This window comes from Panthera onca, chromosome C2, assembly GCF_046562875.1.
Source record: "Panthera onca isolate mPanOnc1 chromosome C2, mPanOnc1 haplotype 2, whole genome shotgun sequence".
NCBI classification, from domain to species: domain Eukaryota; kingdom Metazoa; phylum Chordata; class Mammalia; order Carnivora; family Felidae; genus Panthera; species Panthera onca.
This window is the reverse complement of record NC_138347.1, coordinates 133071865-133090336: the sequence shown is the minus strand read 5'-3', so window position 1 is coordinate 133090336 and position 18472 is coordinate 133071865. Positions and strand designations below refer to the sequence as shown.

The following is an 18472-nucleotide window of genomic DNA, read 5'->3' as shown; positions in this document are numbered from 1 at the left end:
AATTTACTAGAGATAAGAACGGAGGAGGTACAAGAGAAAAATCATATTTCCTCTTAATTAAGGTTTCTACTATAATAATATGAATTGATGGATATAGATTTATATATGGAATTTTCTTTACAAACATTTTCCAAGAAACAGTTTCTTTTTTTTGTTAAGAAATAGGTATGCTACAAACAGTACAGTTCCTGCTAATTTAATGTCTAGGACTTTGGATAAGAACTATACTGCTAGGTTTCTAATTTTAACACAGAATTCTGTTTATTTACTTCACATTTTAATGCAAAGATGTTATGACTTAACATGGAGGGTTCTTTTTTCCCATTTTTAATTTTTTAACCTAGGAGAAACTTTTCAAATGCTCAAAGTTTGACTTAATCCCTGGCTTTTAAAGTGAATGCACCAAGGATTTTTAGCTACCTATAGAAGGTTGACTTCCTTGTCTCTGTATTATATAGTCAGATGAACCTTATGATATGATAATATCAGATATCAGCTTCAAAATAATAAACATTTGAGAGGATGCTTAATTTCTTTTGAATAATATGAATAGAAATAATGTATAAAATTAACCACCATACATTTATTAAAAACTATTTCAGCTTGTCTTTGAAAAATACTTTTAATACTATGTTTTATCAGTTTCATGGGTAATAGTTCATATAGTTGTATTTATAGTTCTCAGGATAAAAAATTACATTTTTACCTTAACCTCTCACTGTATTATTTCCTGGCTCCAAATTTCCTTTGCCTTCAGTTTCTACTACTCTCCCTTTTGCACATTCTGCTCTAATGCCACTGGCCTTCCATTCTGGGTCTTTGAACTGCTCCTTCTTTAACCTCAAACTGTCTTTTCTCAAATAGCCACGTGATCTTACCTTTTTTTATGTCCTTGCTCAGATGTTACCCCCTCGGGGAAGTGACGCCTGATCACTGCCACCACCGCCACCATCCTTTCCCTCTCCTTTGTGTTATCTTTTTTCCTAGTACTTATTATCTGATATTCTTTTAAAATTTTGCTACTTGTTTCCAATCATTCTCTCCTTACTAGAATGCAAACTCCAGGGCAAGGATGGATTTAGTCAGCTTTGTTTTCTAACATATTTATTCCCAATACCTACAATAGTTTTGGATACTTGTTGAGTGAATGTGTGGTTATAGCAATATAAGTTTAGGCTCTTCACATTTTGGTCTCAGTTTCTAAGGTCTTTCGTGGAAGTGAGAATGGGAGAGGTGGGAATGAGGTAGGAATGTGGGGGTGCAGGGTAAGTGGAAAAGGAAAGAAGAGGGGCGCCTGGGTGGCTCAGTCGGTTAAGCGTCCGACTTCGGCTCAGGTCACGATCTCGCGGTCCGTGAGTTCAAGCCCCGCATCGGGCTCTGTGCCGACAGCTCAGAGCCTGGAGCCTGTTTCAGATTCTGTGTCTCCCTCTCTCCCTGCCCCTCCCCTGTTCATGCTCTGTCTCTCTCTGTCTCAAAAATAAATAAACGTTAAAAAAAATTTTTTTTAAAAATAAATAAATACCAAAATTTAAAAAAAAAAAAAGAAAAGAAAAGGAAAGAAGACAAATGATTTGTTTCTTATGGATGCAACTCAAGCTCTTCCTTAGACTTTGTTTCTCTTCAGACAACCACGTAGGCTCTAAGAAAAATAAATAAAAACTTACTTGGATCTGGAATAAAATGAGTTGCAATGAAATCCAAGGCTAAGTTTCTACTAAACCAGAACCTCCATTTTCTACTTACAAATGAAAAAAAAGTAAATGAACCAGGCTCTGTGTTGCCAGGAGAAGCATAGTAGATAGTAGATAGAAGATAGTATAAAGAGCATAGATTCTGTGGCCAGATAGATTTAGGTGCAAATCTTAGTCCTACCTCTTAGCACCTTTGTGAACTTTGGGAGGTTGTTTAATCTCTCAGCTTTAACTTCCTCTTCTGAAGGAATTTATAAATTTATATTTATTTTCAGATTTAATATTTTTATATATATTTTAAAATTTACATTTTAAATATAAATCATTTATATTTCTAATATAAATTTTATAGGTTTGAAGCAAATGAGATGATGTTATTAAGATATCTAGAAAAAGTTCCTGGTACATCATAGATAATTATAATTTGGGCTATTATTTTTTTAAGTTTATTTATTTATTTTGAGAGTGAAAGAGAGAGTGTGGGAGGGAAAGAGAGAAAAATCCCAAGCAGGCTCTGTACTGTCAGTGCAGAAGCCTCATGCGGGCTCGAAGTCACAAACTGTGAGATCATGACTTGAGTGAGCTGAGACCATGTTGGACACTTAACTGACTGAGCCACACAGGAGTCCCTGGGTTATTATTTTTTAAGCACTCCTTTCTTTCCTCAACTTTATTTTGGTCCTGCCAAATAAATAAATAAATTCCTGATATCAGGAATTACCTTTTTTTGTGACTTTTAGATACAATCTCCTAAAAATTCTCCTCTCCCCATTGTGTAATCCACTCACATTCTGAAATGATTAACTGGAGGAGTGACTTGTCTATTGGGGAAATACAGATAAGAGTTTATTTCCACAACCAAGAAAGACAAAGGTTGAAACAAAATAGACTGTACACAGTATTCTTACTCAATTCTAGAATCAAAAAAAGGTGGGGGGGGCGGATTTTAAAACTATACAGAAGGGGTGTGCCATGTTACTGAACAACCAATGGGTGAAAAAAAGAAATAAAAGAGCAAAAAATATCTTGAGACAATTGAAAATGAAAATATACCAAAACTTACGAGGTGTAGCAAAAGCAATTCTAAGAGGAAAGTTCATAGCAGTAATTGCCTGCATTAAGAAAAGCGAAAGAACTCAAACAGCTTGGCTTTTCATCTCAAAGAACAAGAGAAAGAAGAAAGTAAGCCCAAAGTTACCAGAAGGAAGGAAATAACAAAGATCAAAGTAGAAATAAATGAAAATCTAAAAACAATAGAAAAATTAATGAAATTAAGAACTTTTTTTTCCCCCAAAAGATAGGCAAACTGTTAATGAGACTTATTGAGAAGAAAGGAGAGTTACTCAAGTTAAATAAGATCAGAAGGAGGAATCATGCCAACGGATCCCACAGAAACAAAAGGATCAGGAGCACCTGGGTGACTCAGTCGGTTAAACATCCGTCTTCGGCTCAGGTCATGATCTTGGGGTTCATGAGTTTGAGCCCCGCATTAGGCTATGTGCTGACAGCTGGGAGCCTGGAGCCTGCTTACAATTCTGTGTCTCCTTCTCTGTCTGCCCCTCCCCTGCTCACACTCTGTCTCTCAAAAATAAACATTAAAAAATATGTATATATGAAGGATCGTAAGCGACAATGAATAGTTATATACCAACAAATTGGACAACCAAGAAAAAATGGATAAATTTGTACAAACATACAACCTACCAAGATTGCATCATGAAGAAATAGGAAATCTGAACAGACCAATTACTAGTAAGGAGATCGAGTCTGTAGTCAAGAACCTCCTAACAAAGAAAAGTCAAGACAGATGGCTTCACTGGTAGATTCTACCAAATTTTAAGGAAGAAGAAGGAACACTTCCAGACTTCTTTTTTTATGAGGCAAGCATTGTCCTGATAACAAAACCAGACAAGGATACTACGAGAAATGAAAATTATAGTCCAGTATTCCTGATGAACACAGATGCAGAAATCCTCAACACAATATCAGTAAACCAAATTCAATAGTACATTAAAAGGATCATACACCATTTTCAAGTGGGGTTTACTGCAGGAATGTAAGAATGGTTCAACATCTGCAAATCATTGAGAAGCACCACATTAACAAAATGAAGGATAAAAATTACATGATCATCTCAGTGCAGTAAAAACATTTGACAGAATTCATCATCCATTCATGATAAAAACACTCAACATAGTGTTCAATCTAATGAAGGTCATATATGACAAACCCACAGCTACCATCATACTCAACAGTGAAAAGCTGAACATTTTTCCTCTAAAATCAGGAACAAGATGAAGGTACCCACTCTCTTCACTTTGATTCAACATAATCCTGGAAATCCCAGGCAGAGCAAATAGGCAAGAAAAAGAAATTAAAGACATCCAAATTAAAAAGAAATAAGTGAAACTATCTCTATTTGTAGATGACATGACATTATATATAGAAAACTGTACAGTTCACCAAAAAACTGTTAGAACTAATAAATTCAGTAAAGTTTCCGGATACAAAATTAGTATACATAAATCATTGTGTTTCTTTCTATAGATTGATAATGTACTATCAGAAAGAGAAATAAAGAAAACAGTCCCATCAAAAAGATATAAAGTGCATCAAAATGAGTAAGATAGGTAGGAACAAATTTAATCAAGGAGGTAAAAGATTTGTATACTGAAAACAAATAAGTCATTGATGAAAGAAATTGAAGAAGATAAAAATAAATGGAAAGATATTCCATGCTCATGAATTACAAGAATTAATATTGTTAAATCTGTATACTACCCAAAGCAATCTACAGCTTTAATGCATGCAGTCTTTATCAAAATTCCAATGGCATTGTAACAGGAGTAGGAAAAACAGTACTGAAATTTGTATGGAACCACAAAGACCCCAAATAACCCAAACAATCTTGGAAAAGAAAAACAAAGCTAAGGGCATCACATTTTCTGATTTCAAACTATATACAAAGCTGTAGTAACCAAACTAGTATGGTATTGGCATAAAAATAGACACACAGATCAGTGGAGCAAAAAGAAAGCCCAGAACTCAATCCATGTGTATATGATAATTTATGACAAAGCCAAAACTATGCAATGGGTTAAGGGCAGTTTTTTCAATAAATGGTGTTGGGAACACTGAACAGTCACATGCAGAGAATGAAACCTTACCACTGTCTCCTACCATATACAAAAATCAACTAAGAATGGATTAAAGACTTGAAACCATAAAATTCCTAGAAGAAATTGTAGGGGGTAAGCTCTTTGACCTCAGTCTTGGCAGTGATTTTTTTGGATTTGACACCAAAAGCAGAAATAACAAGCAGGGACTACATTGAACTAAAAGGTTTCATTCAGTACAGCAAAGGAAACCAACAAAATGAAAAGGCAATGTACAGAATGGGAGAAAATATTTAAAATTATGTATCTCATAAGGGATTGATATCCAAAATATAGAAAATTCACACAAATCAATAGCAGAACAATCTGATTAAATCTTGGGCAAAGGAACTGGAAAGACATTTTTCCAAAAGAGACCTACATATGGCTGACAGATACATGAAAAGATGCTCATCATCACTATTCATCAGGGAAATGCAAAGCAAAACCACAATGACATATCGTCTCACACTCATTTGAATGGTTTTTATGAAAAAGATGAGGTGAAAAGTTTTGGCAAGAATGTAAAGAAAAGGAAAACCTTGTGTACTGTTGGTAGGAGTGTAAATTGGTAGGGCTACCGTGGAAAACAGTATGAAGATTCCTCAAAACATTAAGAATGGAACTACCTACCATAGGATCCAACAATTCCACTTCTGAGTGTATACCCAAAGGAAATGAAATCACTATCTAGAAGAGATATCTGCACTCGCGTGTTAATGGCAGCATTATTCTCAATAAGCAAGACATGGAAACAGCCTACATGTCTGTCAATGGATGGATAAAGAAATCGTGTGTATGTGTACACTGGAATATTGTTCAGCCATAAAAAAGATAACTGGTCAATGATCCAACAAGATGGATGGACCTTGAGAACATTATGCTAAATGAAATAAGTTAGAGAAAGATAAGTAATGCATATTCTCACTTATATGTGGAATCTGAAAAAAACTGAACTCATTGAAACAGAAGAAATTGCTGGTTGCCAGCGTTGGGGGGAAATGAGTATAGGCAGTCAAAAGGTAGGAACTACTAGTTATAAGTAAGTCCTGGGGATGTAATGTATAGCATGTTGACTGTAGTAAACAATAATGTATATTTGAAAGTTATAGGAGAGTAGATCGTCAAAGTTGTCACAAAATTTTTTTTTAACTATTTGAGGTGATGGATGTTAACTTACTGTAATTTTTTCACAATATACGTTTCAAATCATGTATATTTTAAACTAATACATTTTATATAAGTCAATTATATCTTTTTTTAATATCAAATTTGTTGTCAATAAGTCAGTTATATCGCAATAAAACTGTGAGGAAAAGTATAAATATCACTCAATACAGTAGTCTCCAAATAGTATACTTTAAATCTGCAAAAGTAGACTTTAAGTTTGTGTAGTGGTACTTTAAGAGTTCTACTTAAATTTGGTGTGAAAGCTGTGGTTGTTGAGGCCCAGGTTAGACTCTGATTTCCATACCCTTGATTTCAAATTCTGTGTCCATCAAACAACTTTATAATCATATTGAATGAACTTTTAATAAGTTTACTTAGGAATTAGAATTGAAACTAGGTGTTTGACCTGATCGAGTCTCTAAACAAAGAAGAGAATGGAATACATGGAGAGGAGAAAGTAGGCAACAAAAGTAGGCTAATCTGCCCATGTTAGCAGTGAAAACTGTTAACATAGAAAGTTCAGGGCAGATTGCTCCTGCCTTTCATGTTAATAATTAGTGACATTTTGGGGTGCCTGGGTGGCTCAGTCAGTTAAGTGTCTGACTTTGGTTCCGGTCATGATCTCGGGTCTGAATTCAAGCCCCACATCGGGCTATGTGCTGACAGCTCAGAGCCTGGAGTCTGGTTTGGATTCTGTGTCTCCCTCTCTCTCTCCCCCTCCCCCACTCATGTGTGCGTGCGCGCGCTCTCTCTCTCTCTCAAATAAACATTAAAAAATGGAAAATAATAGTAATTAGTGACATTTTATAGTCATAATGGTGGGGGGATGGGCATTAAAGAGGTACTTTTTGGGATGAGCACTGGGTATCATATGTAAGAGATGAATCACTGGGTTCTACCTGAAACCAGGACTACAGTGTATGTTAACTAAATTGAATTTAAATTAAAAAAATAATAATCTTAAGAAAATTAATGTGAAACAGTCCCCATTTAGCTCTTGCATTATACCAAAGTCATGATATGCTTCAGTAAAAACACAATAAAGTAAATGCATTAATTTTATATTATAAAAACTACTTTGGTGTTGATAACAAGGTTATTTGTTGCTACATATTTCTCTGAAATGAAAAATGAAGAAGATAAAAAGGTTGACATCAGCCTATAGTCCTGTCCTTCCATGTTCGTGTTTGGATTTTGATTGTCTTCTGACTTCCTATGGTGGGAAGTAGGAAACCGTGTTCTCTAATTTGTTTCACTCTTGTGTTTTCATTGTCAAGAATTATGACTTTACGTTCTATTTTGTAATCAGAATTCCCACTGTTTTCACACACACCCCCAGTCTTTATCCATTGCTTCTCTAGCCCCAGGTTTTTTTATTTTTGTGTATCTCTTGGTTGTATAGACAGCATCAAGTTGTTGGGGGCTGGGTGTTTTTTTGTTGTTGTTGTTATTTCTTTTTTTTTTTAATTTTCAGTAAGAGCTCATTCTTATTTATTTGGGACTGTTGCCTTTTTTATTTAACTGAAAGGTAGATTGGCTACTTATAAAATTCTTGATTCATGCTTTCTACTCTCAACTTTATAGATGTTACTTCAGTATCTTCTAGCATTAAATGCAAGTCTTGGATCAGGCTCTTCTCTACTGGCCATTTCCATCTCCCCACTCTCCCCCCCTCCCCCACCCCCCCTGCCCCCAATACCACCTCCACCATTATGGTCACTTCTCTTTTGCCTGGATGCCTGTAGGATTCAATTCTTTATCCCTAAAATCCAGTACTAACTTACGTAGGCTAAATCTGTTGATTATTTTTGCTGGGAAATGTCAGTATGCACTTCTAGCTCTGAAATTTAGATTTTTTTTTAAAGTTTATTTTTACTTATTTTGATAGAGTGATAAGAGAGTGAGCAGGGGGGTGGGGGCAGAGAGGGAAACAGAATCCCAAGCAGGCTCTGCAGTGTCAGTGCAGAGCCCAATGCAGGGCTGAAACTCACGAACCGTGAGATCATGACCTGAGCCAAAATCAAGACTAACCGACGGAGCCACTCAGATGCCCCTAAAACTTAGATTTTTATTTCATGTTTATTGTCCACTGAATCTTTGAATATTTTATTTCTGTGTTTTTCTGTCAGTAAATTTTTTCTACTGTATATTTTTCTATGAGCTTTTTTCTCTGATTGTAATTTTATCTTTTCCTTTTAGTTTTAGGTTATTGTCCTTCATTCATGCATCAAATATTTAATGAGCGTGTCTGTGTATCAAGCACTATTCTAGGTGCTGTGGGTAGAGCAGTAAATAAAATAGATGGAAGTCCCAGCCTTCATGGAGTTTGTTTTGATGGAGGAGTCAGAAGTTAATACCTGTAGCTTGTCTTGTAAGTGATAATTGCTATGAGAAGATTAAAGCAATAGTATATTGGGTGGGGATCAGTTCCTGTTTTATATTAGGTTCTTAGGAAAAGATTCAGTGTTATATGACATTTGAGCAGATAAATGAAGGAGATGAGGAAGCAAACCTTGTACACCATGCAGATATTTAGAGGAAATGGAGAGAACAAGACCAGACACCCTGAGGTGGTGGCATGTTTGGAGGCAAGTGCAAAAAACAGGAAAAGAAGTGGAGGAGGTAGCAAGGTTCCAGATCATGTGTGGCCTTATAGGCTTTGGCAAAGACTTGGTTTGGCCCTTAAAGTGACGTGGAAAGCCAAAGGAGAGTTTTTGAGGGAAGTGACCTGGTCTGATGTAGGTTTTTTGACTGTGGTTCAGATTCCTGGCTGTGTTTTAAATCATGTTTATTTTACCTTCTGTAATTTCTAGGCTTTTATCTATGATTGTCTTATTTTCCTTCTTTCTTTCTTATCTCTGCCAGCTCTCATCCCTTTGCATTGTTTTTCCTCTGTCTTGGAACTCTTTAAGGTCTCTCTTCAGGGCTTACTTTCTCTGAGGTTGTGTATAGAGTAGTTTATAGATTCATCCTCTGCTTTCCTGGGATAATTTCTTTCAGATATACCTATTGACTGTTTGCTCAGTTTATTCTGCTCCCATATATATTTTCCCTAGTGTCCCATGCTGCATCTTTACGTATCTTTGAAGAATATTCTTCTCTCTGGAACAGCTATTTGCTAACAAATAGAGTAGGCAGGGGCAAAAAGTGAGCATCAGTTAGGTTTGTCTGTTCCAGTAGCTCTCACGCTAAATGGGTTTTCTCAGTCTAGCAGAGGAGCTTCCTTCAGTTCTTTGCGTACTTCATGTCATTACCATCTTAGATCACAGGTCCTTAGGTAGTCATCTGCTGGTGTTTGGCTCTTACCCTCCATCTTCATTTGGGTCAAAAGTAGTAAAGATGCCTGGTTGGTCCCTCTTTTAGAACTGCCCCACTTTGTTCTTCTGTATTGTGAAGTTAGAGTTCTGTGAATTACCCACATACTGCTGTAGATCATCTAAAAGATTGTTAGAAAGAGGTTCTGGGACACAGCAGGGAAAAAAGGACAGATGCACATACACACAAACACATTCTTTTAGAAGACTCCGTGGCCTTCCCCAAATCCAAAGAAGCTTCATTTGGTATCCTCCCTCATTTTGGTATAGATTTCACTGTATTTGGTGGAAATTTTCATAGTTTGGTTTGCAGGTGCAACTGTTTTCTCGTTGTATTAAGGATGTTATTTCCTCATATTCTCTTTTATATTTTGGTTAGGTTTTTTGTTAAGAGCAAAACTACAGACTCTCTTTAACCTGCAGTCCAGAACTAAATTCATTGGAAATCATACATTTATACATGATGCACCTCCAAGATTTTTGGATCAGGGGTATCATTCTTGACGTGTTATGTGTAATCAAACAAGTAAATCCTTCTGTAGAATCTATAGTAACACTGGAGTCTAGTGGAATTAACTTCACAGTTATTATTTTTTGAGGTAAAATAGTAAGAGGAAACTTTGGGCTCTTACTACCTTTCAAGTACTATTCTAAATTTACTTTTTCACTCTTAACTCTGTGAAGGTATTATTATTATAGAGAGGGAAACTAAGGTATTTAGATATAATAACTGGCCAAAAGTTACTCTGCTGTAGTCTTGCTCCCCTCTTCACTCTGCCCCCTCCACTCTGCCCACTGACTTAGCAAAATTTGTGTAGATAATTACTTTTAGTGAAGAACTTCTGTTTTAAGGACTAAATGTTCTTGGCTACAAACTATATATATTTTTATGACAGCTATTCATTTAATGCTTGTATTTAAAATGATAGGTTTGGCAGTACCTCAGACTGTTTCTAGTGTGTGATTAACTGGTAAATGACTGTGTTGTGTAAGTCAAAAATTCATTTGGTTAGTCTGTTATAAAAATATAGTCCTTAATAAGGAAATACGAATATTACATTTTTGGTATTAGGAATTAGACATAAAGTATGTGGCCCTTGAAAACCTTCATTGCTGGTATATTAGTTTGCTAGGGCTGCTATAAAAAAGTACCACAAGTTGAGTGACTTAAACAGCAGAAATTTATTTTTTCATAATTCTAGAGGTTAAAAGTCTGAGATCAAGGTTTTGGTGGCATCACTTATTATGCGGCTGTGAGGGAAGGATCTGTTCTAGGCCTCTCTCCATAGCTTGTAGATGACCATTTCTTTTTGTGTCTTCTGTCTGTACATATCTGAGTCCACATTTCTTCTGCTTGAAAGGATACCAGTCATATTAGATTAGGGCCCACCTTAATAACCTCATTTTAACTTATCTCTGTAGAGACCCTGTTTTCAAATAAGTTTTCATTCTGAGATGCTGGGTTTAGGACTTCAACATATGAATTTGGGAAGGGTGGAGGGGACACAGTTTAACCACGGTATCTGGTGTCCATAATACCATCATAAATGATACAGTTCAGCAGCTTTTGGATTTTTTGTTTGTTTGTTTGTTTGTTTGTTTTTTAGCATTGCAGGTGGAAAAGTGGAAATGTAATTGTTTTTTGCTTATTCCACTCCCAACCTGAAAACAGAATCTGAAGCTTTTACCACTGCTTATGGTAGGCAGCCAAAGGAAAGCATTATTTCCAGTTTGAAAAGAGTAATGAAAGTGTTTGGCTCCTGGCCCAGCTCACTGGATTTGGACAGTCTCCTCTGAAGCTTAGGAGTAGCAAAGAGAATTATTCTCTGTAAGGAAAAGCTTGAGAATATTATTAGTGGGAGTACTTATAATGATTATAAACACCTTGACGATAGAAATAACTTTAATAATATCTACTATCAAGTACTTAGCCTAGCTCAGAGGTCAATAGACTTTTTATGTAAAGGGCCAGACAGACACCTGGCAACTACTTTTAATTCTACTCCTCTGATGTGAAAGCCACATAGTTAACATTGTAATAGGTGTAGCTGTATTGCAGTAGAACTTTATTTACCCAGTAGGTGGTTGGCAATCTGTGGGCTGTAATTTGAAGACACCCTGGTATAGATTATGAAGATGCTACCTCATCTACCTAATGTTAAGGTAGGGCAAGGTATTTTAATAAGTATGAAATAATTCATTCTGGGTACCTGTTTCAAAATAGAATAGGATGTTGTAACTAGAAATGGATCATACAGATCACTTAGCAAAACCCTTGTTTTACTAATAACTGAGTTTTCAAAGCTCAGAGAATTGGCACATTTTGTTGACTGATGAGGGGAAAAAACAGATGAGTTGAGACCTAGAGTCAAGTGGGATGCTCCTGATCTGAGTTCCTGACGTGTGGAACCCACTTTGTGGAAACAGGAGCTCCCTCTGTTGTTTCAACCTGGGGCCCATCCTCCCTCGCCCTCTACCCCACCCTCCATGTACACAGCAAGGCATAGGAGACAGGGATTATGATTAACAACATGAAGGTCTGGGTTGTGGGGAACAGCCCCAGGTCACACAGCCTGCTGGTTACAGAGCCATTATTAGATCACAGTTCCTGCTCCCCGGCTCCTTCCACTAACCCCTGACTGTCTCTTCATGAGTGCAGACCTCTCTTCAGCTACACTGTTGTCTAGAGCCCAGAATAGACTGATGTAAGTAAATCAGATTTTTAAAAAAATTATTTTCCTGTTTATCTTCAAATGAACTAGGCATTTGCTTAATCTTGGAAATCTCACCTTAATTTTTTTTCTTTTATAAACTGTCAGAGTACATTTTTATATATATGCATTATTAAATGAAAAGACTGTGTGAAATGAAAAGAGAAGCTGGTTATCTGAATTTTTCTATATAATCATTAACTCTGGTATCAAATGGATACAACCTGTTTTGGTTACCTTGCAGTTTTTTGTTTGCTTGTTTTCTTTTTTGCTTTTAATATTGCAGAAATCTAATCACATTTCTACTCTGGGAAGATGGATCCAAATTCAGATATTTGACATGGCATATGTGCTGGCCGCTTATTTATTATCTTAAGGGAAGGCTCATAGATTTCCCTTATACGTGGATTTGTGGCGGCGGGGGGAGTCTCGTAAAGAAAGTATTTGGTATACTATTGGACATAACTGTCTTGGATTTAATGAAATGTGCTTCTTGCACTGAGAGATTTTCTGTAAATGTTGGTTTGCAGTAGTCAGTCAGTAATACCATTCTTAAATTCCTATCTTAATTTTCTTCAATTTCTCAGCAGTTCTTCCTCTTACCCGAGGGCCTCCCAGTAACCTAACTTCAACACTAGGGATGGAGCTGCTGTTATATATTCTCTTCTGTTTTGATGATTAGGAAATAGTAAAGGAATTAATTCTTTCTTGGTGATTTAGAAACCACAAATATTGTACTCTGCCATGTATAGAGTATGTGGTGTAGTCACTAGAGCTGTTATATTTTGATTTTCTCTCTTTGAAGGCTGTTTTATGTTTTAAGTTGATATGATCTTTTTTCCTCTGTCTCCATCTTCATTGTTAGCCATTGTGACTGGTTTTCAGCTATTAGACTAGTAAACTTTACTCTAGAAATATATTTTCCATTAGTGGAATGACTTTGTAGTTTGTGTTTATGAATATATAGTTAATTTTGGAGCCCTCTGTGTAGAACAGAAGTCTGGTTACCTTCACAATTCTCATAAGATGATTTTTGGGAGCCTGGCCATCTGAAGTGTGCCGCCATGCTTGTTGCTCTTACTCCATTTTCATTTTATACCCACTGCTGCTCTTATAATGTGCATTGCTATGCCGTATTTGCCTGTTAATATGTAAAGCGCATACTAATTAATGGATGTGGGCAGGCGAGATATTTGTTCTGTTGGTGTCCTTAGAAGTAGTTCAACCATTTCTCATCTACTTGACTTTTAATTTCCAGGGAATTAAAACATTTGATTAATGCTATTAGAAGAAACACATGGTTTAAACAAAAGATGAGTGTCTTCTGAAAAAGATATGATCAGATGTCTAAAATCCTATGGTGCTCCTCTTCCTTCAGATAACTATCTTTAGAATCTACAAAGAACAAGCCAGATTTTTTAATCAAGTTGCCTGTTACATTAATAGCAAGTAGTAGTATTTTGTATCCTCAGTAAACTATCAGTGGATTGTTACAGTCACTCATGTTTTTTGATAAATTAACTTTGAATTTGTTATTATGGGGCACCTGGGTGGCTCAGTCGATTAAGTGTCCGAATTTGCCTCTCAGGTCATGATCTCACAGTTCATGAGTTTGAGCCCCACATCAGGATCTGTGCTGACAGCTCAGAGCCTGGAGCCTGCTTCCAATTCTGTGTCTCCCTCTCTATGCTTCTCCCCCGCTCACGTTCTCTCTCTCAAAAATAAACATTTAAAAAATAATAAAAACAATAAAATTTGTTATTAAAAGTGAAGAGATGGGGCACCTGAGTGGCTCAATCAGTTAAGAGTCAGACTGGCTCAGGTCATGATCTCACAGTTTGTAGGTTCACACTCCACATCAGGCTCTGTGCTGGCAACTCAGAGCCTGCTTCAGATTCTGTGTCTCCCTCTCTCTCTCTCTGCCTCTCCCCTACTCTCTCTCCCTCTTTCTCTCTCTCAAAGAGAAACATTAAATAAACATTAAAAAAAACATTAAAAAAAAATAAGTGAAGAGAAAGAAAGACTACTTAATTATCATAACTTAAAGTGGAAAAATGGTACCAGCAGAGTCTTTTACTTTGGGCTGACAAATGGCCATGAAAATTGGATTTTCGTCCTTCAACTATGTATGTGATAACTGTTCCAAAGAAAGACAAAACTATCTTTACTTTCTTCCTAGTTACTTTCCAATTTGAAGCACTTGAAGCCAAATTCTTGGAATTTTTTATGGCCATTCCTTTTATTCCTTCTTCAGTACATTTTTTTTTTTTTTTTAGTAAGTCGTATTTCAATTTTATTTTAAAATTTTTAAATATATATTTAAAGGTATGTGGTACAGTGAAGTTGCCTTTCTACCCCAGTCCTCTATCACACAGTTCTCATTGTACCCCACCACCTACACAAATGTATAGGCAACCACTGTTATTAATGTCTTAGTGTTCCTCCAGAGTTTCCTTCTGCATATAAAGCAAATATGAATATAGATATTTATCTTTTCCGTAGATACTTATCTCTTCCATTTTCTACATAAAATTAAAGAATATTATTCGAACAGTTCTCACTGCTTTTTTCACTTTTTATTTCTCAGATCTTTATCAGCACATAAAGATTCTTCTCATTTTTCATGACAGCCACATTCTATTTCCTTGTTAATTAATATCTGCAACCAGACTTTTGACCCTTCCATTTGCTGAAGATCCATAATCAGGCCTCATTCTTTTCTGCCTTTGTCCAGAGTAATTGTCTTTTCTGAGTGTGTCACTACCTTTGAGGCTTTAAGGCCAATTCTTGCCTTTCAACTATACACATAAATAAAAAATTGTAGAGAGAGGTACAAGGATAATGGAGAACAATTGAAATTCCAACCAGATAAATGGGAGAATGAAGAAGCCTAGCTTCTATATTGCCCCTTTATTGTCTCTAAGGACTCTAACCTCCTAACCAGTAAACATTTAAAATGTTTGCACTATCTACATGATGATTTTTGATGATGATCTTACACAAAATAAATGCTGACTTTATTGTACTCAGGCAGTCTGTGTTTTAACCATTTTGGTCTCCCAAGAGCCTAGCAGATGGTTGTTCAGATGTTTATTACATGAATATTATACTACTCTCTGTAGCTGTTTTTCATTTTGCTGAGCCCCTGTCTTTCACCCAAAGCCTAACTGAACAATCATGAAAAGCTCTCATGTTGGTTCTTGATTCTTTCAGTGTCCTCACTGTCACTGCTCAGAGTTTAGCTACTCTCAGAATTTCAACTTCTTACATTTGTGGATGGTTTTATACACTTACATTTCATTTCATTTTTCTCTCACATTCAAGACTTTTAAATCTATTCTAATAAACATGTATTGTGTGTTTATCATGTTAATCTTTGTAACAAGGTATTAGGAGATCTGCTTTATAGATGAAGAAACAGGTTGAGAGGGATCACACAGCTAGTTAGGAACCCATAGCTAGTAGTTATTAGAGCTGTAACTTCGAGTCACTGCACTTGATTATTCCCTGGAACCTCACACTCAAAACATACAGTGTAAACATTAGACATCTGAATTTAGCCTTGGTTCTACTATACTTTGATGTTAAGCTATCCACTGTACCTGTGTTTCATCATCTAGAAAATAAGGAGTTTGGACTAGATATCTAAAGGCCTTTCTTACTAGCTAGTAATGATCTTGGATATAAATATAGGATTGTTTATAGTGTAGGACCTATTGCCAGTCCTTCTACACTTTTAAGAGCTGGGGCTGTGTGTTTTTACTTAGATATACACTGATGCTACAGTTTGGTTGCTGCTTCTGTTTGGGATTTAGGTACAAAATCAGTGGATTTTATATAGCCAATAGATTTTTCCCTCCTTTTTTTTTTTTTTTTTTTTGGTCTCACTAAATGTATTTATATTCTATTAAGGATAATTTTTATCCATTGCCAGTGACTTTTTATAATTTTTTTAACATTGATTTATATTTGAGAGAGAGAAAGAGAGACAGTGTGTGAGTAGGGGAGGGGCAGAGAGGAGACAGAATCTGAAGCAGGCTCCAGGCTCTGAGCTGTCAGCACAGAACCCGACACAGGGCTCGATCGAACTCACAAACTGTGAGATCATGACCTGAGACCAAGTCTGATGCTTAACCGACTGAGCCACCCAGGTGCCCCAGCAATGATTTTTAAGTAACTGTACGTAGTTGATATTTTTGTAATTACTTAAACCTTTAGGTGTAACCCAGAAAGACATGTGGGTTCATTCATTTCTTTCTCAGTTTTTTTTCCTTAAGTTGGTAGCCATTGTATCCATTTTACACAGGAATACCCAATGCAGTTTTTATCCTCATTGAAGAACTATTTTGATATTATATTGCTTTATACCATGATAGATTCCTAGTAAAGAAATGTAATGAAGACTTTGTAATGGTCTGCATTTTAGATAGGAGTATTCTTATTAAGTATTTGACTTTTTTAAGACACGATTTAAAATGGGATCTTATTTTTACTTTAATATGCTCTGTATAAAGGTGCTTTTCTAGTCTATATATAAAAGGATGTTTCTTTTATTTTTAATAAAAAGAGCTAATACCTTATTGGAGAATTTTGTTTTGTGATTTAATGGTAATTTATTAGCAGAAAGTATAAAAAAATGAAGTACTACTTTTTCAGTTGTTACTTACCCAATTTGGACTATATATAACTAATATTTCAGGAAATTTATTTAAAATATTTTATGTAAAATATTTCAATTTATTTTTTTCTTCTTGTTGCAGGAGCTAGAGTTAATGCCAAAGACAGCAAATGGTTGACACCTTTACACAGAGCAGTTGCATCTTGTAGTGAGGTATGAAATTTCTCTTAGTAAATACATCATATATAAAAACATTATAGTAGGCCTGCCTGTGAGCCCATATTAAAATTCTGTGTTTTCACAAGTAGGAAAAAGCAACTGAAAATACCTAGATTGGTTATTTGACTTTAGAATTTGTACAAACCAAGTTAAGTGTTCCCCATTTCTCTTTTGTGACTAAGGTCTCTTGAAGAGTCTGAAATAGCAAAGAATAGAAAACCCTCCTTGTATATGTCCTACAAGAGAAATTATTTGTTATCTTATAAAATCCTCCTCAATCGTATCTCTACTGGACAGGCTGCAGAGGTTCTGCTGAGTGTAATCAAGAAATAATCTCAGCAGTATATAACGATTCATTGAAGTATTGTTTGGTTAAACACTGAAATTAGCTTCAAAAACATTGCTCGATCTCACATTTTACCAGTTCTAAATATATAACCTAACAATTTTAGGTGTCTTATGGGGAAGAACAGCTTCTTCTTATTTGTAACCCTATACTATTTACTCTTCAAGATAACTGACATTTTTGGAGAACATTCATTTTTATGTTTTTCATACTTCTAGTCCTCATGACATCCTTGTAGGATAGATATTTTGAGGGAATTGTAGTTCATCATTTGCCAGAAACCACTCAACTTTTGAGTAGCAGAAATGGGATGAAAACCTAGACCCTCTTTTTTCTGTCATTTTACTCTTTCTAAAATGTATTCGGTGCATTTTAAAAATGCATTGTGTCCAAAGAACTCTTATCTCTTCACTTTTCTTTGTATTTCTCATTATGAACTACATCTTGAACCCAGAACACGAATTAAACAAGTGAAGAGAAGTAGAGGGTGAGCGGCTGGGAGGGATTTCAAACCCTGCAACGTGACTGCGGCAGTCTGTTAGCTGTAGCCTCCTAGTTGGGAGGAACGGGAGGGAGAGAACCGTGGGTGGTGCACTGGAGCACATCTTACCACATCTGGGTCTGTGATGTGCTGTAGCTGCTGGAATGTGCAACTTGGATCTGGAGAAACTGGCTACAGATATCACTTGCCACTTTCTAGCTCTGTGATCTTAGGCAGATCTGGGGATTATCATGAAAACTAAGACATTAACCAAAATATTTTGAATTCTGAAATTCCTTGGTAATGTTAAGTTTGTGGTTAGCCCTTTTATAAACAGTTTCTGTAAACAAGGCAGTTAAGGAAGATAAACATTACTGTCATTGGAACCTATTAATAAGTTAGTCATACCTATCCAGTTTTTAGTATGACCCTTGGGAATATGATTATTAAAATTAATGGAGTTTTGCCAAATTAAGTCATAAGGGACACTTTGCATATTTGTAGAGATTGTAAAACAGACCAGAAATTCTTAAGATAATTAAAACAGACCAGAAATTCTTAAGATAATTAATATTAGAGGAAGGTAGCAGGTTCCGCCCAAAGATTAACAGCTGATTTTTTAAAACTATGTACTTAGCCTGAACTTACAGGCAAGCTGTAGGTTAGAAAGCAGTGATCTTAATAAGTTTCTTGAGTATGCTTTCAGCCTAAAAATTACTGGGCTGTGTAGTAGTATTCTTTTGTAGGAAACCTAGTCAAGAATACCA

General features: G+C 35.8%; 1 protein-coding gene across 10 annotated transcripts in view; it reads left to right on the top strand.

Annotated features, from left to right (window-relative positions):
- Positions 1 to 18472, top strand: part of ANKRD28 (ankyrin repeat domain 28) — a 198187-nt gene that overhangs the window by 114602 nt on the left and 65113 nt on the right. For 6 of the 10 annotated variants that reach the window (XR_013549862.2, XM_060638618.3, XM_060638619.3 and 3 more), the window contains one exon: positions 16802 to 16872. The exons of the other annotated variants lie outside the window; for them this stretch is intronic. Coding sequence is in view for 5 of the 6 variants with exons in the window: in XM_060638618.3 (XP_060494601.1) it covers positions 16802 to 16872 (71 nt within the window). In the remaining variant the exon portion in view is untranslated. The remainder of the gene's footprint in view (positions 1 to 16801; positions 16873 to 18472) is intronic. 10 annotated transcript variants of the gene reach the window in all.